The following is a 27,763-nucleotide window of genomic DNA, read 5'->3' as shown; positions in this document are numbered from 1 at the left end:
TTCAGAGTATCTAGTATAAATTTTATATTTTATTTCCTTGTATGTCAAGAAACATAGCTCCTATGGCTAAAATAGAACATAGGAGAAAATGATTATTTTTTTTGGCTTTTGAAGAAAATAGGACGATCCAAAAAACATTTAAATATATTGAAAAGCCAAAATAATCATTGATGAGAGATTTAACCAAAAGAATTAAGGTGAGCGATTCAGGCTCTTGAGAGCCTCTTGTTTCATATCCGGGCCTTTAATAGCTGACTTCACAGTATAGGAGTTTTCTCATGGTTGAAGGCTGTAAGGTTGCTTTTAACTTCTTAATTCCATTTCATTTGAACTTTGATATAAAGTTGTCTTATTTGCAATCATACCACATTGTTTTTTTATACTTATTTGTTTGTTCAACCCACACGGCTTATATGGTCATTGTCATCTTTTGCCAGGATCATTTATTTTTGATAGTTATAGCCTTTAAAGTCTTCAATTTTAAGTGCATTGCAGCACTAAATAATTTTACCCACACTCCAGTTTGAACTGCATCATTGGTTTCATGATTTCAATCATGCTTTGAGTACTAATTTTGTGTGTAATCCTCAGCCAGGCAAAAGCAATGACTCGAAAATTGGTATTTGCTGCTTCTGACTAGCACATGTGGATTTGAGTTATAGTAATGTGTCCAAGTAAAGTCATATCTTTTTCTGCAAACTGTTGTCTTGTGAACTAGCATTAAAAACAAAAGGCTCAGTGTGTTGGATTATTGCAAACAGGGTTTATATTTGTATTACAATGTATATTAACATGAAGCACAGTGTGTCAAGTTCTTTATTAGTTATTCGCTGATAACAGTTGAATGTTTTAAAGATCTTCTCTACAACAACTAAACCAATTTAAACTTATGGTCAAGTTATGCGTCCCCCCCCCCCCCAAAAAAAAAAAAAGAAAAGAGACAACAGGCATGCCTCACTGGCTAAACAATGATCTCATTGGTAAAATGCATTAAATGTATTATATCTTGAAAACTATAATTGTAAGAGAAAACCTGACAGAATTTGAAGATAGTGGCCTTAAAACTATCAAATGACTCTTTGTGGATTAATGGCTTTAAATGCCGATTTTGTTTTGCTAATTTTCAAGTTTTATTGTTAGAAAGTAGAAACTGTTTAATGCAACTGTGATCAGCAAAAGTGCCATTACGAGAGAAAGTATTGAAGGATTCTTTTAGGAGTTATTGCCAATAAATCACGATTAAGAGTAAGTTTATCTTAACTATTTGAAACTGATAGGTAGAAATGTAAATAAAATTCCGAATCTACAAAAATACAAATACAACTCGAGTGATTTTCAGGATTTTTCTAATTTATCTTGAAAACTATAAAGATGGATATAAACTGAATAAGAGCAAGGAGTTATTGCCCTTACATGATCAGTGAGGTTCGTCCGAGCTGTTTGTTCTGAAGTTATGGCATATCTTTGCATGATGAACGATTCAGACTTTTGGGAAACTCTTTTTCAGATGGGAGAGAACATATGTTCTGCAATTTTTATACGACCGCAAAAATTGAAATGTTTTTGGTCGTATATTGGTATCACGTTGGCGTCGTCGTCGTCGTCCGAAGACATTTGGTTTTCGCACTATAACTTTAGTATAAGTGAATAGAAATCTATGAAATTTAAACACAAGGTTTATGACCACAAAAGGAAGGTTGGGATTGATTATGGGAGTTTTGGTCCCAACAGTTTAGGAATTAGGGGCCAAAAAGGGCCCAAATAAGCATTTTCTTGGTTTTCGCACTATGACTTTAGGTAAGTAAATAGAAATCAATAAAAAAAATTACACAAGATTTATGACCACAAAAGGAAGGTTGGGATTGATTTTGGGAGTTTTGGTTCCAACAGTTTAGGGATTAGGGGCCAAAAAGGGGCCCAAATAAGCATTATTCTTGGTTTTCGCACAATAACTTGAGTATGAGTAAATAGAAATCAATGAAATTTAAACACAAGGTTTATGAACACAAAAGGAAGGTTGGGATTGATTTTGGGAGTTTTGGTCACAACAGTTTAGGAAAAAGGGGCCCAAAAGGGTCCAAAATTAAACTTTTGTTTGATTTCATCAAAAATTGAATAATTGGGGTTCTTTGATATGCCAAATCTAACTGTGTATGTATATTCTTAAATTTTGGTCCCGTTTTCAATTTGGTCTACATTAAGGTCTAAAGGGTCCAAAATTAAACTTAGTTTGATTTTAACAAAAATTGAATCCTTGGGGTTCTTTGATATGCTGAATCTAAAAATGTACTTATATTTTTTATTATTGGCCCAGTTTTCAAGTTGGTCCAAATCGGGGTCCAAAATTAAACTTTGTTTGATTTCATCAAAAATTGAATAATTGGGGTTCTTTGATATGACGAATCTAACTGTGTATGTAGATTCTTAATTTTTGGTCCCGTTTTTAAATTGGTCTACATTAAGGTCCAAAGGGTCCAAAATTAAACTTAGTTTGATTTTAACAAAAATTGAATCCTTGGGGTTCTTGATATGCTGAATCTAAACATGTACTTAGATTTTTGATTATGGGCCCAGTTTTCAAGTTGGTCCAAATCAGGATCCAAAATTATTATATTAAGTATTGTGCAATAGCAAGAAATTTTCAATTGCACAGTATTCAGCAATAGCAAGAATTTTTCAATTGTACAGTATTGCACAATAGCAAGAAATCTTCAATTGCACAGTGTTGTGCAATTGCAAGTATTTTCAATTGCACAATATTGCGCAATAGCAAGAAATATCTAATTGCACAATATTGTGCAATAGCAAGAAATTTTCAATTGGAGTTATCTTTCTTTGTCCAGAATAGTAGTTGAATCAACTTAAATTATTGTTATATACAATGTATATTCACTTTTACTACCAACTGATAAATTAAAACAATCTTTACCATTCAGTGATAACAAGCACTTTTTTACATTTTAATATTTTATGATGAATGAGTAGTTATTGTTGCAAACTCCATTAGAAATTTGAATTGAGATCAGTTTTGGAATAAGGGAAAGGGGGATGTGAAAAAAATTGGGGGGGGGGGGGGGGGATTCAATTTTTCTCATTTCAGATTTCATAAATAAAAAGAAAATTTCTTCAAACATTTTTTTGAGAGGATTAATATTCAACAGCATAGTGAATTGCTCAAAGGCAAAATAAAATTTAATTTAATTAGACCACATTCATTCTGTGTCAGAAACCTATGCTGTGTCAACTATTTAATCACAATCCAAATTTAGAGCTGAATCCAGCTTGAATGTTGTGTCCATACTTGCCCCAACCGTTCAGGGTTCAACCTCTGCGGTCGTATAAAGCTGCGCCCTGCGGAGCATGTGTTTTTTTTTTTTATAAAAATGCCAACATGACCATAACCATTGGATGACTGTTCAAGAAGTTATTGTACTTTAATTGACATGTGTTTGCCAATTGACTCGAAAACAGTAATGGAGTAAGCTTACTGTTTACTAAAAATGGTGAAAGATCAATAAAAAATCAAGGTCAGCGATTTGAGCACCCAGGAGCCTCTTGTTTGGAGACAGAAAGTTTTCAAATGGTTATTGATAAAAACAAAATTCCATGATTTATTTAAATAGGGGATCATTTCCATCATTATGTACTTCTTACAATCATCAAGTGTACCTACTAGTTACGGTCTGCTTTACTGACTTATACACAGTTACGACCCTGTTTATACTTATTGTTTGGCATTGCATAAGGTCATCTTTTATTTAGACTGTTTATGCCTGTCTAGATTGCAGGTACATGTATATGATCTTTAATAAACTTCCAAAATACTCGGATAATCATTATCAACCTGTTCACCAAGTTTTTATTGTTTCCAATATTCTAGGCAACATAATGAAATAAAATTTCACAACCCTTTTCTTGTTTTGTAACCATCATTTCCTACGGTGGCCAGACATATTAAGATGTAGGGGCTCCGCATCTCTCTTTTAAATTAAACTTATTTTACAGTTTATACATACATGTAGTTGCATTGACCTATGTTTGTTTCACCGTTCATGTTTCGTTTTCCTACCGAAGGTCAGTGGTTTTCTCTGGGCACTCCGGCTTCCTCACGAAATAGCACATACGTGCCGCTTAAACGTGGCGTTAGAACACCAACAATCAATCAATTAGTTCTTACTGCTACCAGGAACAAATATTTTGACGGAACTTGACACTACTAGATATACTGCTGAAAAAATCAAATATACAAAATTTCTATAAATGGCACCTTTGAGCCTTACTTTCATATATCATTGTATATGTACCATGATTTGGTAATATAATTTAAAACTCTTCTTTCCTTTATTACTCTGTCTGTCAGGATTAATAGTTATAGTATTTAAAATAGTTCTAGTCGCGATATAGCCTCAGTTTTTTCTTTCGTTCTGATGAGCGTTAAGAAATCACCAATCAATGTAACTCATTGAAACATTAACTAAAATTGTCATAGGCTTCGTTCCGATGTATCAACTTTTTTTCTTCTCCATTACGACTTTTGGTGCATATAGAAATTCCTACAACGTTTTCGGTAAAAAGCTCAGTCGCCCTAGCTTATGCTTAGTCGAATCAAAATAAAATTGTCTATTCTAATTTATTTTATTTTATTTTATTCTATTCTAATCTGTTATATTCTTTTATTTTTGTCTGCATAATTATCTTTTTTTAATGTTTGGTAAATCAAAATGTTGACAAAGTAGAAATCTGCTTGCACGACGTGACAATTCCCACTATAAGTGTTACTGCTATGACTTGTATTTATGTATGCATTTTTTATGTTCCCTTCTGCAAACCCCTCTATATATAGCCCGAACCATTTGTTATTGGTTGAATCGTTGAACCGTGGAGAAGCCTGCATGAATGTGTGGCAGATATATCGGTAAGAAACGTTCAGTTCCATATCGAGTTCACCTTTTATATATGTTTCGTGTATATTTGTATTAAATTTACAAGTAATTTGAGAGACAATTTTAAGAATCAAGCATTGACAATTGTAAAATTATCCGAAGTGTCCTCTTGAGTATATTTCAGATAAGTTGTATAAAGCAAACCATTATTGTTTTACGGTTCATCAGACAATAGGACAAACATGACTGTGCCTCCTAGGTCAGGAATAACCATTCATTGGTGGATTTACCTCAATTTAGGTATAATCCATCATCTGAGATCATTTTGCATACAATGGGATACATCAGGTATCAGTGTCAGGTATAATGCAGTTTTTATACCCCCCCCCCCCCCCCCTTAAAAAAGGATATATTGGAGCATCTTTTTGCATTGACCATAACCAGCTTTGATGACCGTCTAGTGATGACATGTAATTGATTCCGACACTTTTTGCTGCAATTTGTTAGAAAAACCTAAAAACTATTATGACTCCCGTTTTCCTACTGATAAACCCATTTATATTTTTTTTCTTCTGTAGTCTCTTCCCTTTTCCTGTTCATTTTGACTAACAAATCTTAAAAGTTGGAATTGATGAAACTTAATAAGCCAGTCGAGAATATCCATCAATTGGTTGATTAGACATTAGTTGTTGGATAATACCTCAATTTAGGTGTACTCTACATTTCACAAAACACAGCACAGAATTACATGACACTAATGAGTACACATCAAAGCCTTATATTGTTTATCGTCGCTGGTCTTCCAAAATGTCATATATGACTTTTTTGGCTAAAAATACTTTTTGACACCAATGGTCTGGGCGGGAGGAAATCTTTGGTATTACAAAGTAGCATGCAGTTAGACCAATCAAAACGTTTGAAATAAGACATATTACAAAATTGCCAATGTCAGTTGTTTGAAAAGTTTGCTTCCAAAATGTTGTATGAAAATTTAAAAATCGTTGTATAATGGCTTTGGGAATAAAATAATTGTACATTTATTTATTTCTTTGAAAATAGTTTAGGTTCTTGGATATCCAGAAATGTCAAAGTTTTTATTTCACTGCTATCTACAAAAATTATCAAGTTCACATACGACATTTTGGAAGCATGCATTTTGTCAAAATTTTCAAAGCCTGTTTGTGAGATATTTTTTTCTTGAAAAAATTGTAATTTACAACATTTTGGAAGCCCAGCGACGATATGCAAAAAATGCTCGAATATCTTTAAAAAAAATTGTGATAAAAACTGCATTTAATATACCTCAATTGGTGTATCCAACTATATTACTTACTTAATAAAACAGCAAGAAGATGTGATATGATTGTAAGTGAGACATTGCCACACAACAGACCAAGTGACACAGTAATTAACTACATGTGTAGTAGTAATAATGAGCAAGACCCATGCCACATAGTCAGTTGTAAAAGGTCCCGAAATGGCAAATGTAAAACAATTTAAACGAGAAAACTTACTGCCTGATTTATGTACACAATAGGGAACGAAAAACAAATATGATATACATCAACAAACGACAATTACAGGCACCTGACTTGGGACACATGCACATGCAGAATGTGGCGGAGTTAAACTAGTTCAAAGATGCCAACCCCTGCCCCCCGCCATCCCTACCCTACTGTGATATGTGATAAGAACACCGTTTAAACATTTGCTGAAACTCATCGGATGGATACAAAGCAAAAATGCATCTGAAAAAAACCCAGAGTGGACGCGGCACATTAGTCTTCATTAATTTAATTTATTTCAACACTATAATTTAGTCTGAAATAAAAAGATGTGATTACAGGAGAACGATAACATTATATGTGACCATGCATGTTCAAACTTTAACATAAAACGTTTTTCGCATTTATTCTGAAGATTTCTCCCACTGAGACCATACCATAGTCGAATCATACGTTATTATGCAGTCTATGTAGATCATAAAGTTCTCTTATTGGATCAATGTAAATGCATAGATACCAAGCAGCCGATACAGGCTATTTAGAGCCGTTTTTCTGTTCGATTGAACATTGTAAAACAAAAAGTGCGACAAGCGAATTTTATGAATCAATTGTACTGTCAAGTAATAGTGTTACTTGCAAGTTAATCCTAATAAATGTACTAGTAATATTGTTACAAGCTAGTTTTTCCTAAGACTTTACATCTGCTTATTTAAGCTCTTTTCTTTTCAGTGGTTTCTTCCACCAGATCACCAAGGGGACTTATCCATCGCCCCTGAGTACCACGTGATGGCGAAATTGTACTCTAAACTCTTTCTTTACTTTTGTCTTGTGCTCAGTGGCCTTACACAGGGTGAGTACTGATGTATTAAGTTACTAGTACAACTTACAGACAAAGCAAATCCTTTGTAATACGTCAAACAAATAGACAACATGTCAAAAACACATCAAGTTCTATTGAACGCCATTGCTCAAGTTTCCAAACGGTAAATGGAAAATCGTTTACACATGAAACGGAATTTTGTAGCTACAAGCAAGAAAGTGAAAGGTTTTTTTTTTGGCATACCACCACGTACCATACCCGGCGTAATAGTAAACATATATCAATTTATAAACTATACTGAAATATAGTGCGTATAAGATTGTACCTATTGGATTGCACAAGTGCGCATTTAGCGTCATGGAAAACATTTAAACATGTAAAACCCGTTTCATGAAAGCAAGTACAAATCCTTGATGAAAGTAATGAGTATATATTTTTTACGACACTGGCGAAAAAGTTCCGTAGATATGTTTTTTTTTTATTTTTGCATAATTGTCAGTGTATAAGCTTCTAAAAGAAAATGTAAGTTATAAACAGTTTTTTTTTGCAGTTCATTGATGTGTATATTCGAACTTTCACTTACAAATTTAACGTAACGTTCCTCGGATTTGTGGACGTGTCTTTCAAAATTATCTTTGTTTCAATAACGCAACTGTCGAAGAGCGCAACAAAACTCAGACAAGGGATCGGAACAATAAACGAGGAGATACAATTGGCTATTATAAATTAAATGATTTAGTTTTAACGTTTTTATATACCGGTAACTGCAAAATTTAACAATGAAATCAATAAAATATCCGTTAAGCATCATGGGCGAACTGAGGGGAGCCTCCTCCCCTTTTTGTGGGAAAAGGTTGATTATTCAACTTTACTGAAACATGACGGGAGCTTCTCCCTATTATAGTCAGTCAGTCAGTGATTTCCCACTTATGATAGTTTCCGCCAGAGCATGCATTGTTGAAGGTCGTGTGGTGGCCTATAATTGCTCATATCGCTGCAATTTGAACTTTGGCGGATAGTTGTCTGATCAACAATCATACCACCTATACTTATTTTAACTTTTGAATTGTTTTAACACCCGCTTCTTGAAGAAGATTTTATATACTAGTAGTGTTTGAAAAATTGTTTGGGTGTCTGTCCGTTCGTCCGCGCGTTTTATGACTTCTTTCTCTTTTAATTTGTTCATTATTTCTCCTGAAGCGCTTGACAAATGTTTTAAAACGTTTTTCACATTTTAATCGCTTAGTCCAGGCACACTGTTTTAATTCTTCATCCGAATGGTTTTAAGCTATTTTAAGTAATTAAATTTTATATCATAGAAAAAAATTATGCAGCTTCATTTATGTACCCCAAGGGTTAATGCTCTTGTGGCAAACACCTCTATGTTACCGACTATGTATCGAGTGGGGAATCAATTTTTAGTGCTTAACTATGGTTTTTATTTCCGTTTCTCTACCTAAACCTTTAATAAGAATTAAATTTCATATTTTTTTTATATCTTATATATATAATTATTTATACTAAAATTATAGCATGGAGAAATGATATAAGTGTAATCTTTTAACTGAAAGAGTAATTTTCGCAATTCAACCGATTTCGGTAGGTACAAATCTTTTTGGATCTTGTAGATGCTGCGCGTAAATTTATACTAAAATTATAGTATGGAGAAATGATATAAGTGTGATCTTTTAACTGAAAGAGTAATTTTCGCAATTCAACCGATTTCGGTAGGTACAAATCATCATTTGGATCTTGTAGATGCTGCGTGTAAATTCCATTACAAACAAAAATCAACAGAATTATAACTAGTTGATCTTTTAAAAGCATCTATTAGCATCTATGCCCCAGAAACAGTATTTTGTGAGAAAAATTCCTGAAAATTGGCAACACTCTTATTTCAAAGAGAAAGTCGGGCACACCCGGGACTATTATACCAACTAATATAATAGTCCCAGGGTACACCTACATGTGCATGTAAGCGTATTTGAGTCGTCTGTTTTAGTCTTAAAAGTTATAAAGCAAAAAAATATGATATGGGTCATTTTCAAAAAATGTCGAATTTTGAAATTGAAAAAATTATTAAAAGTTACTTGTTCAAACAACCCTCTACATAAGCAAATCAAAACAAACAGTACTTTAAGAACAACATATTAAAAGATGCAATCTTAATGATGTCATACAAAAATATGTTGAAACATTTTTTGATCGGTGGTACATTATTTTGTCTATCCTGTTACCATTTTTCAAAAGAAATTTTGGGTTATTAAGAAAAGGTTTAGATAAAATGTTAAGCTTGTTTTACGTAGACAATTAGATGGTTTTCAAGAGAATAAACTTCTATATATATTCATTCTGTAATATAATAGATTATTTGCCAATTTAAAAGGTTGTACTGAAAAATGCCTCTAAAAATTGGTTTTCAAAGGTTGTAAAAATTACCACCAGTAATGCAAGTCTAAGATAGCAATATATATTGTTCGGCATTTTTTCACCCTTTCAAATGAACCCAACATCAAGTAAATCCCTCATAAGTTAGTTTACTTTTCTCTATATTTCATTGGTAACAGGAACGTACGTTTCTGATATATTACTATATAAAAGTCTATCCTGTTACCTTTTTGTCTATCCTGTTACCGATATCAGTATTGCACCTGCGAATGCTTAATTGGGAAGATTAATACGTTATAACCTTAAGATGACTTCAAACAACGAAATATTTCATTCGTTTTGCACCTATATGTTAAGATAAAAAAATTAACGACGTTTTTGTCTACAATTGTCTATCCTGTTACTGTAACCATAGCAACCATAGTAACAGGATAGACATAACAGGATAGACAAATTTCTTCGTTTTTGATTCCTGTTGTGAAATAACTACTCCCTTTGGTGAAGTGATTACGTTTTTCTATTGTGAATTTGATTTCCAACACGTTATTGCACTTTTTACAAGTATACTGTTGGTGTATTTAATCAAAATTGGTGGTAACAGCATAGACATGAAAAAAAGTACGCTATATTTTTTTCACTAAATTTCTTGAAATTTCTTTTCTCTACACTGTCGTTCAAGAAACGAGGCGTTTTAAATGTAAAGATTACTTTGCACTTTTGAGATCAACACTGACTGATTCAATATTCATAGGGAGAATAATTTCATGGCTGATTTAAGTAGCGGTAACAGGAAAGACATGAACCTCCTGTACGCAGATTCAATTTAGTTTGTAGATAATATGTTACATACAATGATATAGAAGCTACGATTTTTCGTTAGAGTAATATTAAACGTTCTTAAAAAGTCCCTTTTGCAGATATCAAGGCGATCAGAAAATCGCAAAAAAATCATTTGAAATGTGTTTTTCTGACACTGTACGCAGACAAATACTCCCAAAATGGGTCTTAAATGCAGTTTAATCTTATCAAAATAGATGTAAGGTGTGTTTATTATTAATGTTCTGAATCACAAATCCGACAAGCTTTCATTTAAACCATTACAACTGAAATTTCCATTAGAAATAAAAAAGTTAGCATGGGTGTACTGAAAATTCGACATTTTTTGAAAACGACCCATATATCATCTAATAAGAAAAAAAGCGTCGTTAAAGTTTGACATGTACTTCTTGTTCGTTTAACTTTTATTGTTCATTTTCTTTTAACACGAATCAGAGATATTTAGGCATTTAAATATTTCAGTCATACTAGAAAAAAGTAGAGGTCGGGCACCTGAAACCCCCGTTAAAAAACCTCACGACCAATTCTCTTTGTGTCTTTTTAAATAAAAAGTCTGCATCCTAAAAAAATTATGGTTTGTCATGTATTCATCTTTTTATAGTGTAACAGATTTTTTTAGTTTTTGTTGAACCGTTTCCAAAATTTACACTAGCAGCCAACGAGACAATAATTTTAAATTGAATGAAATGCTCCAAAGTATACTAAATGATGTTTATTAGTTGGGGAAAACTTTTGTCTTTTAAAAATTATGCAAACGTGTATGAATCGTCATGATGCAATATACATGCAAACACGCATTTCTTTCCCCTGCACAAACTAGATCTTCAGAAAAGAATATTGTAAATAAGAGTAAATATGAAATAGTAACACATTTAAAACATATAATATATACAGGGGCGGATCCAGCCATTTTAAAAAATGGGGGTTCTTAACACAGGACAAAAAGGGGGGTGGGGTGGGTCCAACTACATGTCCCCATTCAAATGCATTGATCGTCCAAAAAAAAGGGGGTGTTCCAACCCCCGGAACCCCCCTGGATCCGCCACTGATATATATATATAAATATATATATACAAAATCTGAGAGTACTATAACACATTATACAAAAGATGTGTTATAGTATGTGTTATAGTAGTCCCTGAAAAAACATTCAAAGCCAACACCACATCACATGCACTAGAAGTTCTGTCAATAGTAAAATGGGAAGAAAATATTGTCCATATATAAAAACATCTAGTGCCTGTGAAAGCATTATATTCAGGGGGCAGATCCAGCCATTTCAAAAAAGGAGGGTTCCAGGGGTGTGGAAATATTTTTTGTGAGCACTTATTTGTCCCCGGGCAATTGAAATCTAAAATTTTACTTGTCCGGAAAAAAAATTGCTTGCCCTGATGATCCCAATAAATATTGAAGTATTTCTTGTTAGCTAATATATGATTCTTACTTAGCACTGTTGTGCATCACAAACAAATGAAATCTATTTGTTTATATGTGTAAAAAATTAGGAAAGTAGAAAATTGGTTAACCGTTCAATGGGACAGAAACCTAACAGCAAACCAACCAATGAAATGACATGTAAAGGACAATTTTGCAGCAGTTTTTGAATAAAAATTGTAGCCAATAGGTACATATACTAAATTTGAGGACAGTGATTGAAGAAATGTAAACCAAATAATAGAGAAACTATTGATTTTGTGGTGTTTCTCTCAACTGACACATTTGTTTTTTTTTCTTGATTATTTATTATTGTCTTGATTGGCAATTAAAGCGTCCGGGGACTCCCTTTTATTTTCCACTTTGGCAACAAATAATGTTGACCTTTCATCTATAAATAAGACTTCATCTATAATTAAGACAAAAACTTAATTTATTTTCTGAGGTTTCATAGATAGCCAGGGGCAATCTGATATCCACGATGTCTGAAATTCTCGCTTCCGTTTTTTTTTTTAATACTCTGTGTCCTCCATTTGCATTTAAGGTTTTCTACTCGACTCATGACTCTTTTTGTCTTGCTTGCCCACCTTTTAATTAAGTATTTATCAATCTTAATCTTTATACAAAATTTAAAGAAATGACAGTTCCGGTAAATGATGGATAAAACCTAATCGACGATCCCGGGTCAATGGACAAAGGCAATGCAATGTTACGCGACTCGGGTTCGCATATTTATTTTTATTTATTTTGGTAATCGATCTATTGCCGGTATCATGTAATATTTATCGTCATGAACATTGGCTTCTATTTCATAAATTAAACATCTTTATACGCTTTGAAATTAATTTTATGTTTTTGTTGGATTTGAACTTTGTCTTGTATATTTTTTTACTTGTCCACGGACAACCAAGACAAAAATAATTACTTGTCCGGTTGTTTAAATGTATGAGTCGGGCGAGTCGGGCATAGCATTTCCACACCCCTGGGTTCCCAACCTAGGAAAAAGGTGGATTCCAACCATATGTCCCCATTCAAATACATTGATCGTCCAAAAAAAAAGGGGGTCCAACAGTCAAAGTAAGGCATTAAAGCCAAAAAATAGAATATCCTTTCCAACATATTATAATAATTTGGACTAAAACTTCTATATATACACACGTAATTTGATGATCACTATTTCAATTATTGATATTGTCATGCAGAAGTTAAAATATTTGCCTTGATAGTGGGTCTCATTGGGGTCTAAGCATGACGCAGGATTGCCGATTTTTTGTAAGCGTGACATGTGAAAGTCAAATTATTGTGCCGTGAAAACGTGAAATGATGTCTAGCGGGACAAGGGAAATTACAAAAAAATGAGAATTGCTTATGTACATATAATGTAGTGTAAGCGGGATACCGGAATCTGACAAAACAGTAAGTGGGATCCAGGATCAGAACCCCCAATGAGACCCTCTTGATATCACATTTTGAAATTGAAAGCAGTGTCTTTGAACAGTTAAGTTGAACTGATGTTTATTAAAATGACATACATGCTTTTTGAAAGAAACATAACATATAATGCAGAACTAGAGAGGGATATATATTTTTTTCTCTCACAAAAATGATTTAAATTAGTCTGGTCATTTATGTGTTGAAATGTTTTTATACGACCACAAAAATTAAAAAAATTTAGTCGCATATTGGTATCACGTTGTCGTTGTCGTCAGCGTCGTCCGAAGACGGATGGTTTCTGAATAATAACTTTAGTATCAGTTAAAAGAAAACAAAAATATTTTAACACAATGTTCATAACCACAAAAGAAAGGTTGAGATTGATTTTGGTAATTATGGTCCCAACGGTTTAGGAATAAGGGGCCCAAAGGGACCCAAAACAGCATTTATCTAGTTTCAGGACAATAAGTTGTGTATAAGTATTTCATTTGCCCTGAAATTGTACCACATTGTTCAATACCATTAAGTAGAAGGTTGGGATTTTTTTTAAAGGTTATGAGGCAAACAGTGGAGGAATTTAGTACCAAAAAGGGACCAAAAACAAGCATTTTTGTACTTTCGGGACAATAACTTATGTACATGTATAAGGCCAGACTTTTTTTATTATCTGTTTAACGAGATCCGCCGACTCCACATTGTCCGATTTCAGAATAAAAATAAAAGTAGTGCTTCCTACTTTTATTTTTATTTTTTCCGCCGACTGTTACGAAATCCTCAAAAAAAAAAAAAAAGTACGAGTTCGGGTCTGCGATTATTAATTTATCTCTTGTCGCATGGTCAAACAAAACGGCGACTTCCGGGAAGGGACCGTTTTTTTACATTAAACTTTAAGTCCGATCACTAGAGAGAAGTTCGTGTTCACTCAAATTTGTTAAGTGTAATAGAGATGAGACGATCGGGGTCATGTTGTCCAATGAGTTACCGGAAGATGTTGGCATCAGCCGCATTATAACCAACGAGGAAGATGTTGAACCTGACATGCCGGTCAACGTTTTGGAAGAGTTTGGGTTTATATTTTTCCTTTGAAGTAGTATCGTAGTATGCATATTAAAATAGTATCAAAGATATCAATTAAAATCAATAATGCTTTTTGAATTTTGTGTATGGATGGGACCAAATCATTTGAAAAACCACTTTTTATATTCACGTTCACTCCCTTTCACTTTCGCACCCTACAGTACACGTTTGCACCCTACACAGGGATAAAACTTAGGAAACACAAGCTGGTAGCCCAGACCAAATTATTCCTAAATGATGTTTGTATTTTGAACTAAATTTTATCAAATTTTAGTAGCCCAGCTCGAAATCTAGAGGTCTGTTTTCTTCCATTGTTCTTGTATTTTGATAAATTCTTAAAAAAAAAAGAAAAAAAAAAGGGTCACTTAGATTGGTTTTATTTTTATTTTTAGTGTCGACTGGACCAATTTTGCACTTTTTTTTTTTTTTTATTTCGTCCCCTCGACCCTATTTTTTTACAAATTTTCTCGTTAAACAGATAATAAAAAAAGTCTGGCCTAACTGTATGGATCTCTCTGACATTGTACCACAAGGTTCCATATAACAAAGGGAAGGCTTGGATTCAGTTTAGAGTTAATATCCCTGAAAATTAAGAAATAAAGGACCAAAAAAGGTCCAAAAAGAAGCATTTTTCTAGTTTACAGACAATAACTTGTGTTTAAGTGTATGGATCTCTCTGAAATTATACTCCAAGGTTTCTTACTAGAAAGGAAAGGCTGGAATTGAGTTTTGGGGTTCTTGCTCCAAGGAGGGTTTCAATAAGTGAGGGGCCAAAAAAGGGGCCCAAATAAGCATTTTAGTAGTTTTCAGTCAATAACTTACAAGTGTTTAAATGTATAAATCTCTCTGAAATTATACCACAAGTTTCCATACTGCAAAGGGATGGTTAGGGGGTGTGGGTGGGGTTAGGGCTCAAATCATTAAGCAATTAGGGGCAAAAAAGGTGGAAAACAAGGGGTTTTCTGGTTAAAGGACAATTTAGACAATTTAAAAGCAGTGAAGGGGAGGTGATCCAATTCAAATTTTTTTCTCATTTCAGTTTTCAGAAATTAAAAAGAATTTTTCTTCAAATATTTTTTTTGAGGGGATTTAAGCCATAAGAAACGAGTGACCGGTGAAAAATAATGTTCTTCCAATTCTTGAACCAATGCATACAAACATCATAAACTTAGTCTTCTGTGCACGAATTTATCATTTTCTTCATGTGAATTTCGTATAATTGTTAAATTTTTTTTCAATCGGTCAGTGTTGTTGTGAAAATATGACAGGTAATTAAAGTTCGTGTTTTGAAGTTGAAGTATAACGATTGTCACCTGTTTGTCAACAATCCACAAAAAATCAACAAAAAAGCATGGAAATTGAGCACGTGTTAAACATGTAAATTCAGATAATAGTTTATTTTAAGGACATCCATGTGTATTGTGATCACCTGATTTTTATGAGATGGGTCGCACTGAGGTCACTTTGCATACGGAAAATATGTCGGGGGAATTACTTCCTGGAAGGAAGCAATTAAAATAAAGTAAACTTCTTCTAAATATGCATAAATTAAAGAATTTTCTTCAGAAAAAAGTATATATACATAAGTTTTATAATGAAAACTGTCCATTGAGTTATAAAAAAACGTTTGCATTATTTTTTTTAATTTGAGGTTTCTTATGACTTTAATATTCAACAGCAAAGTCTATTGCTCAAAAGCCAAAAAAATTTTTTTTAAGTTCATTAGACCACATTCATTCTGTGTCAGAACTCAGAAACCTTTGCTGTGTCAACTATTTAATCACAATCCAAATTTAGAGCTGTATCAAGCTTGAATGTTGTCTCCATACTTGCCCCAACTGTTTAGGGTTGGACCTCTGTGGTCGTATAAAGCTGCGCCCTGAGGAGCATCTGGTCTATCCTGTCAGTACCTTGCACTCACAAGATATCCGCGCTTCATACAAAATGTACTTCAGTCAACACTTTTACACCCCAATGAAGTTACAAAAAGAAGCATTCAATTCTTAAAAAGCAGTTGTCATTCTGTCTCTGAAAAAGGTCAATCAAGGACTCAAATTAGTGGAGTTTGATTTTGTCTTTTTATAACATATCTTGTGAGTGCAAGGTACTGACAGGGTTCTCAAGAGGTTCTTACTAAGGCAAGTCTTGAACTCATGAAAATCTAAGTACATGATGTCTTTTCCTTACTTTAGTTTGTCATGGGGATGGACTTGCCATGGACAAAAATGATGAGTCCTTGACTTGTCCTTTAAAAATCCCTATAGTGAGAAAATTGGTACAGTATAATAATCTTTCATTCAATTTGAATGACAAAAAAATATTTTTTTCTGACTTAGCTGTTCTTTTAGGTATCTTGTATCTGTAATTTTTCTTGAACCATTGACTGATGAGACTTTAAAACTTCAGGTTTTATTGGTATTAATCCATGTACCAACATGTTAATTTTTTTTATCCTCATGTGTTTTCCTTTCCGAAGCAATAGGACATTACCAGGGGTCATTTTTTTCAAAAATACTTAAGTCTAAGATTTTTCGTAAGTATACTGAACTTTTCATGACTTATAATCAATCGTAACCGTAATTTTTTTGGTGAAACCTACTCCAGGCAATATGAATTAATATGTTGTTATCTTTTTCAACTTTTGTTTAGGTGATATTGGTGACGACAACCCTTATGGTTTTGGTAACTTGAGAATTAGAAGAGAAGAAGGAAATGGTATTTTTTCACCTTATTGTATCTATGATGGTAAGTTTTAAAATCACTTCTATTTTAATTTCAAAGTTACAGAGACCCAACACAGCTAGTCCTAATCTGAGACAAAATTAAGGAATTACTACAGATATACTTACATTTGTGTATATTTTTTTTATTCATTTCAAGACTTTAGTTAACCTATATCAGTAAGGATACAGTGATGAGTTTGCCTATGCATATTTTTGGGGGATTTATACAAAACACTTCTCAGATTAAGGATGTGTATTTTAAACTAGTTTAACCTATTGAGCACTTTTAAAACCATACAAAATAGTGTTATCCAAATCAAGTATGGAATCCTTTCATTGTTTGTTTGTAGTTAAAATGTGTTTGTATCGATTTAAGTTGTGATAACTGTATAGTATTGTATAGGATTACAGTATTGTATTGTATAGAATTACAGTATTGTAATGAATAGGATTACATTATTGTATTGTATAGGATTACAGGATTGTATTGTATATAATAGAAGTATTGTATTGTATAGGATTGCAGTATTGCAATGAATACGATTACTGTATTGTATTATATAGGATTACAGTATTGTATTGTATATGATAGCAGTATTATATTGTATAGGATTACAGAATTGTATTGGATAGAATTTGAGTATTGCATTGTATAGGACTACAATATTGTATTGTATAGGATAACAGTATTGTATTGTATAGGATTACCGTATTGTATTGTATAGAATTACAGTATTGTAATGTGTAGGATTACAGTATTGTAATGTATAGGATGACAGTATTGTAATGTATAGAATTAAAGTATTTAATTGTATAGGATTACAGTATTGTATTGTATTGTATAGGATAACAGTATTGTATTGTATAGGATTACGGTATTGTATTGTATAGAATTACAGTATTTTAATGTGTAGGATTACAGTATTGTATTAACCAACTAAGTACATTATTGCCAAAAATGACTGGTTATTAAAAATAACATATTTTCTGTAATGGCCCTGTTTTTCTGTAATGACCCTGTTTTTTTCTGTAATGGCCCTTTTTTTTCTGTAATGGCCCTGTTTTTCTGTAATGGCCCTGTTTTTTCTGTAATGGCCTTGTTTTTCTGTAATGGCCCTGTATTAATGCCCGGTTTGTCTGTGTACAGCACAGTTAGGGTTTTTAATAAAGTTAATAAAATTAAGTTGTAAAGAGTATAATACTTTTTTGTATTTTATTTAATTTAGTAACCAGCAACCAACATTAAAGAACCATATATAGGGATCACTGTTCCTCCTGTTTTTCAACACATAACTTCTGTCAACTTAATATCTTGGATATTTGGTATATTAACACATACACTTTTATTCAGTTGGTTAATAAATGTATTAAGAAATGGGTGTTTTTATAATGGCTCTGTTATATGTCCTCGGTCAGTAATAATGGCCTCGGATGTCTGTAATGTCCCTCGGCGTTGCCTCGGGCCATTACAGACTTCCTCGACCATTATAACAGACCTTGGACATATAACAGGGCCATTATAAAAACACCCATTCATTAATACTATAGTATTGTATAGGATGACAGTATTATATTGTATAGCATTAAAGTTTTTAATTGTATAGGATTACAGTATTGTATTGTATTGTATAGGATAACAGTATTGTATTGTATAGGATAACAGTATTGTATTGTATAGGATTACGGTATTGTATTGTATAGAATTACAGTATTGTAATGTGAAGGATTACAGTATTGTATTGTATAGGATGACAGTATTGTATTGTATAGAATTAAAGTTTTTAATTGTATAGGATTACAGTATTGTATTGTATACGATAACAGTATTGTTTTGTAAAGAACTACAGTATTATAATATATAGGATTACACCTTTGCCTACATGCTCAATGCAATCCGCTGTAATAAAGATATAATAAAAGCACTATTGTATTGTATAGGAAAACAGTATTGTATTGTATAGGATTACAGTATTTCAATGAATAGGATTACTGTATTGTATTCTATAGGATTACAGTACAATGTATTGTAATCTATAGGAATATAGTATTGTATTCTATAGGATTACAGTATTGTTTTGTATAGAATTAAAGTTTTTAATTGTATTGGATTATAGTATTGTATTGAACATATTTCTCAGGTAATCCTCTGGTACCGGTATGTTACAGACTTTTTGAAGAAAAATTGAACTGGACAGAAGCAAAAGATGTGTGTGATACAATTTATGGAGGGACACATTACCTAGTTACTATTGAAGATATTGAAGAACAAGGTAATACATTTATTGTTTAAAAGAAAATAGCCATTGTATTGATAATTTAAATTTTAAGGTACCAATGACAATGAATGGATAATCTGACATTTTTGCATACAATTTTTAGAATCAAAAAGATACATTTCCTAAAGTATCCTGACATAAACCAAAAATTAGGTAAAATAGATTTAAGGAGATGTGTTATTAGTGCCAATTAGACAACTCTCCATCCAATTCACAACATGTAAAAGTAAACCATTATAGGTCAAAGTATGGCTTTGGCTTCATCGAACAGCAAGCTATAAAGGGCCCCAAAAATGACTAGTTTGAACCATTCAAAATGGGAAACCAACGGTCTAATCGATATAAAAAACAAGAAATGAGAAACACTTATTGAGCCATATCAACGAGCTTCAACCACTGAACATCAGGTTCCTGACTTACGACAGGTAGCATTATTCAAGGGCAATAACTCATAAAAGGGGGGCCATTGATTATTTCAGCCATGTAAATTTATTGCAGATATTGTCCAGCATCTCAGTTTTGCTTCTTAGTTTCTAATTGTATAAAACAAGAGGTATGATTACCAAGGTCAAAGTATGGCTTTGGCTTCATCGAACAGCAAGCTATAAAGGGCCCCAAAAATGACTAGTTTGAACCATTCAAAATGGGAAACTAACGGTCTAATCGATATAAAAAACAAGAAATGAGAAACACTTATTGAGCCATATCAAGGAGCTACAACCACTGAACATCAGGTTCCTGACTTACGACAGGTAGCATTATTCAAAGGCAATAACTCAAATAAGGGGGACTATTGATTATTTCAGCCATGTAAATTTATTGCAGATATTGTCCAGCATCTTAGTTTTGCTTCTTAGTTTCTAATTGTTTAAAACAAGAGGTATGATTACCAATGGAACAACTTTCCACCAAAGACAAAATAACATAAAAGTCAGTAACCAACAGGCCACAATTTGGTCATAGTTAAAAATGAAGATGAATGAAATTTATATGCAACTGCTATGGTTATCTCATGCTCATCTCAATCCCTATCAGGTTAAACAAGGGACTGCAAATGTGGTATATGGTGCTTTTTTTTAATAAGCTGCTTTAAGGATTTTGAGCATAAACTTGCTAATTACTTGTCAGCATGATGTGTCCCAAGTAGGGTGACATGTCAACATGTGTCTGCAGCAGATTAACTGGTCAATAGCTGTTGTCAAAATAAAGTGTCTCAAGTACCTTATACAATGACATGTCAGTTACTTGTCAGTGCAATGTGTCCAAAGTAGGATGACATGTCAGTTACGTCATGTCAGCATAATAGTGACATGTCTTCCTATGGATTTGCCTAAAGAGCTAGCATGTTATTATTTGACTTATGTTGTTGGTTTTATAAAAAGTAATTTTTGAACACATATCACATTTTATATATGATGTCTTATGAAATGTGTATTATGTTTGCAATTGGAAGCTCCATAACAATTCATTAATTAGTACAACCGAAATTTCTGACTGAAAAAATATTTTTGAAATATTAGTCCATATGTTTAAATATCTTAATTTCTTTAATATTTAGTGAAACTAGCCAGTATCCATTAGACATATTGTTAATTTTTTTTCTTTCATAGTCTCTGTACAACAAGCTGTAGGTAGACTTATTTATTCCACCAGATTTAATGACACTGAGAGAGTTTGGATTGGCTTTAAAAGGAATAATTCTAATCGAGGTGTTTTTGATTGGGTGGATGGAACATATGTTAACTTCACCTTCTGGTACCAATCAAATGATTCACTGGTTCCAAGTGAGCCAAGCACTCAAAATGTAAGTACCAGACAGGACAAACTTGCAAATTGAAGTTTGCCTAGACTAAGGCCATGCCAAATTAATACCTCTTTCCTCAGATTTCCTGCATGTTTTGAAAGGTCAACGAGAAAAAAGTACTTTTTTTTTTAAACCCCTTATCCAGCGCTTCTGTTTCTTAATTTACATTAATAAAATTTTAATCAGTTGTGCATTTTAAAGAAACGTCATACAGACATGAAAATTGACATTCGAAACAAACAAGTTCTAACAATCTCAATTTGTTTATATATTTATGGATAAAAACAATATCATATATATTCTAAACCAAATACATGAGTGGAATATGTAGTTACAGTAGTGAAAAGGGATTTGGATAATTAGTTTTGAATACCGATATGTTTAAAATTAAAGGGATTCATGCAGATGCATGCAAGACCAAAAATTATTTGACTCAAAACACCAACAAAATGGAAGATTTAAATGATGACAATATAACATGCTTAAAGAGAGAACTCCGTAAATGAGAGCTCGAGCCTCTTGTTTTGTATCACTTTGTATGTAGTGTTATAGCAGAAATACCTTTTAATGAAAGAAGTAGATACCACTCAGGCCACAACATAAGAGAATCTTATTTCTTCTTAGAACAAAATTTTTGGTAGATAATAAAGATTTCAGAAACATTATTTGTATAGGATCAAAATGTTTGCATCTATTAGGATACGGATTAAGACACAGTATGATTGTCTAATTGTTATTAATCTTGACAAGGATTAGATCGGAAAGCTATACAAGACTTCAATCGTTTATCAAATATTTTGCATATGTTAAAATCAGTTCAGTTTATTAGATCCAATTTGATTTAATTTCGTAAACTTTATCAACTAGATAAGCATTTTAATTTGTTATTTCCAACATGTTTTGATTTCATTAACTTTATTTACTAGGAAGAATGTGTTAACATTTTCATTGAAGCTGACAAATTTGGATACTGGAATGATGAACTCTGTGAAAAAGAACATTTCTTCGTGTGTGAAGGACCAGCTGGTTTGCTTAATATTATAATTTGTGCATATTGGGTTTGGGTTTCTTGGAATTGCTATGCATAATATTACAATAATATTTTTTCAAGTTGTAAATTATGAAAAATTGCTTAATTTTGCAATTCATGAAAGGAACACTTTTTTGGGGGGAATAAAAAGAAAACTATGAGATAGAATTTTGAAATAAGGTATGTGAAGATAGGTTTTACAACATACTTTCAGAAAATAAAAAGATAAAAAAATATGACACACCCAATTAGTTTTCTTGCTACTTTTACTAAAAGAAATATCTCCTTATATGACAAATTTGAAAAATGTGAAATAAATCTGATAATTTTAACTTTGTCCTATTACAACATTTGTAGCTCTAAAGACATTGACGATGATAATACATCAAAATGATTGAGAAAGTCTTGAAAAGAAATAGCTCTGTATGTGACACTACACACAAAACTATTGCCATTTTAGAAGAATGTGAGATTTATTAATTAGAAATTCTTATTTTTCAGTTCCTCCTAATGTTACCATTCCACAGTCATCATACAGTGTTTTGATTGGCAACTCTGTAACCTTGATCTGTAATGTGACATCTGACTTTGGGTGGTTTGGTGTTTACTGGCAGAGAGCAACTGAATATGACTTTGACACTTCAGTATTAACTAGTGAGCCTTTAGTTATAACCATAGACTATGAGATGATATCAATTTTAAGTTACAAATACAGTGGCAGTAACAGCAGCTCCCCATCTCTGACCATCTTTAACGCTGACAAACAGGATGAAGGAGCTTATATTTGTTTTGCTGAAAATGAGATTGGAACAGGGAACAGTTCTGTCACTTTGCTGACTGTTAAAGGTAGGTGTTAGGAATAACCATTTTTTTTCTGAAGACAGGATTAAGGAATCATAATCCTGATAATTTAAGATGGAGGTTATTTCTCAGTTGATTACTTATGTTGAAAAATGTTGACAATTGATTGTTGTTTTTCTCTTTCATACTAACAAGATTTTTATGCCCTACCTACGATAGTAAAGGGGCATTTTGTTTTCTATTATGTTTTCTGGTCTGTGGCTCCGTTCGTTCGTCCGTCCGTTCGTCAGTTTGTCTGTGCGTCTGTTCAGGTTAAAGTTTTTGGTCAAGGTAATTTTTAATGAAGCTGAAGTCCAATCAACTTGAAACTTAGTACACTTGTTGCTTATGATATGATCTTTCTAATTTTAAAGCCAAATTAGACTTTTGACCCCAATTTCACGGTCCACTGAATATAGAAAATGAAAGTGGGAGTTTCAGGTTAAAGTTTTTGGTCAAGGTAGTTTTTGATGAAGCTGAAGTCTAATCAACTTGACACTTAGTACACTTGTTGCTTATGATATGATCTTTCTAATTGTAAAGCCAAATTAGACTTTTGACCCCAATTTCACGGTCCACTAAACATAGAAAATGAAAGTGGGAGTTTCAGGTTAAAGTTTTTGGTCAAGGTAATTTTTGATGAAGCTGAAGTCCAATCAACTTGAAACTTAGTCCACTTGTTGCTTATGATATGATCTTTCTAATTGTAAAGCCAAATTAGACTTTTGACCCCAATTTCACAGTCCACTAAACATAGAAAATGAAAGTTGGAGTTTCAGGTTAAAGTTTTTGGTCAAGGTAGTTTTTGATGAAATTGAAGTCCAATCAACTTGAAACTTAGTAGAATATGTTCCCAATAGTATAATCTTTCTTATTTTAATGCCAAATTAGATTATTACCCAATTTCACGGTCCATGGAACATGGAAAAGGATAGTGCGAGTGGGACATCCATGTACTTTGGACACATTCTTGTTAGTATCTTTATAAATGTTGAAACCTAAATTTCTCATATCTTAAGGTAGAACCATTGAAAGACTTTTGAATTGATTTTAAACATATTTTATTCATTAAGATATGAAAAAGATTGAGCAACAGGCACAGCTTATAAAAGCTCTCTCCGTAATACATGTACAAGGTATAAATCAAATATTACCAACTGTATTTAAAATAATATGATATAGTGGAACATGCATGCTACTTGTGAGCATATACAAGCAAATATATGTTTACAATGTTAATTACTAAATGTACCGTAATTCATATTTTAGAATATAGGCAATTACCCAGCAGGCACAAAACGTTGTATCAATGTTGATCCAAAGTCAGTCTTCAACGTTGTTACAACGTTGAAATTTGGGTAGTTTTGAAAGTTGTAATGACGTTGAAATTCTGATGTTGATAACATGTTGAAATCGGGTCCAGTGACGTTGAAATCAGGTCGGGTTTAGGTTGAAATCAGGTTGGGTTTAGGTTGAAATCAGGTCGAGTTAGGTTGAAATCAAGTCTGGTTTAGGTTGAAATCAGGTCGAGTTAGGTTGTAGTTGGGTCATTTGTAGGTTGGTTGAAGTGATGGTTTTGGGGTGTACATTAATCCTAATTGGCATGTGTTCAAATACAATAACAAAATACCTGAATTATGAAATGAAAAAGCCACTTTCAAGTTTTATTTCAATTTAGTGTCCATCAACAGTTCCTTTCTCATTAAGGGACTCCAGAAGAGAATAGTAGACAATAACAATCAGAAACAAAGAAAGAGACAGTTACAATATCAAAATTTTATTTGAAACCAAATATATCAATATTAACAAAGCTTACTTTTCCAGCACATCAAATTTCTCAAAGCAAAGGAAAAAAGAAAAACTTACTACAGCACACTGGTTTGATTCTGGTTGATCAAGTTTTCCAACTTATACAAAATTATGTAAATGCAGCAAATTTGACACAGTGACAAAAAATGCCTCCTTTGTTTTATGTGAATACATAGCAGGACCATTAAAAAAAAGATGTTCTCATTTTAAGTTTTTGTAATCCAATATTTCATTTATTTACTTCTTTTTTATTGTCTTTTTTTCATTTTTATTGATACTTGTTGATCTGAAATTTGACTTTTTGAGGGTATACCGTATGTTTTTTTTTAAAATTTATTTTGAAGGCATTTGGAACAAACCATACCATCACCAAGCTGTTTACTCATTCAATCATTTTCTATACACCCGATACAATTGAGTAAACCGGAGAAAAAAAGATGCACCAAATAACATATTTCTAAATTTCACTGCCTTTGTTTACTGGCACTAAATTAACTATAGAAATTAAAAAAAAGAGGTTTTTAAAATGAAAAATTTATTTTGTTTTAATGATTTATTCTTTTTGCCTAGAAACTCCTTCTGCTCTCTGTGGGGCACTCTTCAAATGTCCTGATCACTGCTCGGATATTTTGGATTCTGGTGTCTCTCTGTGGCAAACTAGAACAGCATCTGAAAGCATGGAAAAGAAATAACATAAAGGAGTAGGGGCATTAAGGCCTGGATTTGGCCCAACAAAAATAAATGTTTGATATCTATTTCAAATTGGCACAGGATGTTTAGAAATGCATATGTTCAAGAAATATAAAAGAAAAAACATAAAGATTTTTACCTGATGACGTCACAATAACGTCATAATATGTTCTATTTTCAAAAAACCGATGAAAAATACAGATTTTATGCAGTTTTACATCTTTATTTCTGTTATGGAAACATCGTGCGCAGGCAAGAAACAACAAAATAATTTAACAGAAGCTTTATTATTACTATTGTCATGATCCCACCAAATATAAAGTTGTTTCTTGGGTGCGCACATACTTTTTCAATCTAAAATATACATAAAATTTGACGAAAAACAAGGAAAATCACGAAATTTTACAAAATATGCAAAATAAATCATGTTTTGTTGCCATGGAAACTTGTTCAATGTCAAATTTGTTTTGTTTCTCTGAGTACCTTGTACTGTAGTACGGTATTCAATTATTAAGAATACATATGATAACTTTTAAATTTGCAGTAATTTTTGGGCCAAATAAGGGCCTTATTTATTGCCCCTACTCCTTTGAATTACATAAATAAAGTTGTGTACTTTTACAAGCCGGAAATGTTATCAAATTCTACCAATTATAAAACAATTATTTCAAATCATAGAAAACAACATGTTCATTTGAAACAATTGTACCAGCTTGCATAATAACAAGACAAAGCATGAATCCTTTAAACCAGATCTGTGTTTTGCAATAACCATAATGTTCATATACAGATCAAAGTTAATTAACCAGTATTTGAAGTCTATGTACCTAACACTGTATACATATGTGCATATACCTCTGTTTTTGAAATGCTTTTTGTTTTTATATTGAAAAAATAATGTGTAATGTAATGCATTACACAGGCAAAGTAATTGTAATGTAATGCATTACATGTGAGAAAAAATGTAATTGTAATTGTAATTGTAATGGAAGAATCACAAAGTAATTGTAATGTAATGCATTACATTGCAATGTAATGGCCCCAGGCCTGGATCAAACTATCAAAGATGAGAGATATTTAATGAAAAAATATAAATTATTTAAAGACCAAAACGTGTTTAAGAGCAGACCATTTCTATATGTGTCAGACACACCATATCGAGTTGTATTGGAACGAATGGCTAGTTTTCAATGACACCCCTCCCCCTTTTTCTGATATTACTGACTCTGTGCATGGCTAGATATGTTTTATGTTAGTTTGCTAATTAGAGGATATATGCAATCATGTTTCGACATGAAACTGAATTAGATTCAGTAAGATAAGATCTTCTCATAATTTCTGTGAAGGTAAACATGCAGATAATCTGATAAATAATTTGAATGTGTTTGTTTATATTATGATTCTTCGTTAATTTAACTGTAGAATAGACTTTCGCTAATATCAAGAGGTTTATACAGAAAAGTCTTCTATCTTCTTTATATTCCTTAGACGCAGTGTTCACTATTTGTTCATCAGTCTGGTGTGATAATTTCTCGAGGATGATTTTCAAAATTTTCTAAATAGATGTTAAAAAGAGGTGCGCGTGCTTGCGTGCGCATCCAAATGTAAATATTCCAGTTGAAAAACCGCAAAAATTTAAAAACTTCTCAATTATTATGATTACATTGTACATCGATGATATTTTAAGTTTATATTTTAAATATAATATAAAAAATAATTAAATAAATATACCGAATAATTTCACCTATTTATTTAATTGAATGAAAGCAATTAAAAAAATTGATTTGATTTAAAAAAAATATAAACTAAAAATATATCATATTTATACAGATATACATATAATTAAAATAGCATGAACAGGTTTTGAGATCTCCCAAAATATAGATAATTAATAAACCAAAATTAGATCTTCTTAATAATTGGTTAGAATTGATTTTTTTAAAGACACTTAAAAAATAAACACAAAACAAAATTAATTTGAAAAAGCCGATTTGTTATTGGTGATCTCTCCAGAGTCCTGACCACTTGTTCTTGTCCAAAACTCCTTTCCATGCATAAACAATGCAATTCGTTCTACCCCCTTTTTTATGGGAAAAATGATTGATTATATAGGGATCATGGAAGCATGACAGGAGGAAACCCCCTCACGCTTATGGCAGTCAGTGGACCCCCTTATAAGTATTATAAATTCTAAATTAGACACTTATTATCCA

General features: G+C 32.3%; 2 protein-coding genes across 4 annotated transcripts in view; both read left to right on the top strand.

The window, feature by feature from the left end:
- Positions 1-27,763, top strand: part of LOC139491009 (uncharacterized) — a 335,932-nt gene that overhangs the window by 19,551 nt on the left and 288,618 nt on the right. The window lies entirely within an intron of this gene.
- LOC139491008 (uncharacterized) overlaps positions 4,814-27,763 on the top strand; it is an 82,061-nt gene continuing 59,111 nt past the window's right edge. For 2 of the 3 annotated variants that reach the window (XR_011656447.1, XM_071278248.1), the window contains exons 1-7: positions 4,814-4,915; positions 7,118-7,238; positions 17,028-17,123; positions 19,240-19,371; positions 20,988-21,181; positions 22,108-22,207; positions 22,713-23,057. Coding sequence is in view for 2 of the 3 variants with exons in the window: in XM_071278248.1 (XP_071134349.1) it covers positions 7,175-7,238; positions 17,028-17,123; positions 19,240-19,371; positions 20,988-21,181; positions 22,108-22,207; positions 22,713-23,057 (931 nt within the window). In the remaining variant the exon portion in view is untranslated. Of the gene's footprint in view, positions 4,916-5,090; positions 5,184-7,117; positions 7,239-17,027; positions 17,124-19,239; positions 19,372-20,987; positions 21,182-22,107; positions 22,208-22,712; positions 23,058-27,763 lie in introns of those variants that run through there. The other variant, XM_071278249.1, reaches the window with a different exon arrangement.

The sequence above is a fragment of the Mytilus edulis genome, chromosome 10 (assembly GCF_963676685.1).
Source record: "Mytilus edulis chromosome 10, xbMytEdul2.2, whole genome shotgun sequence".
Classification (NCBI taxonomy): domain Eukaryota; kingdom Metazoa; phylum Mollusca; class Bivalvia; order Mytilida; family Mytilidae; genus Mytilus; species Mytilus edulis.
This window is presented reverse-complemented; position numbering and strand designations above follow the sequence as displayed.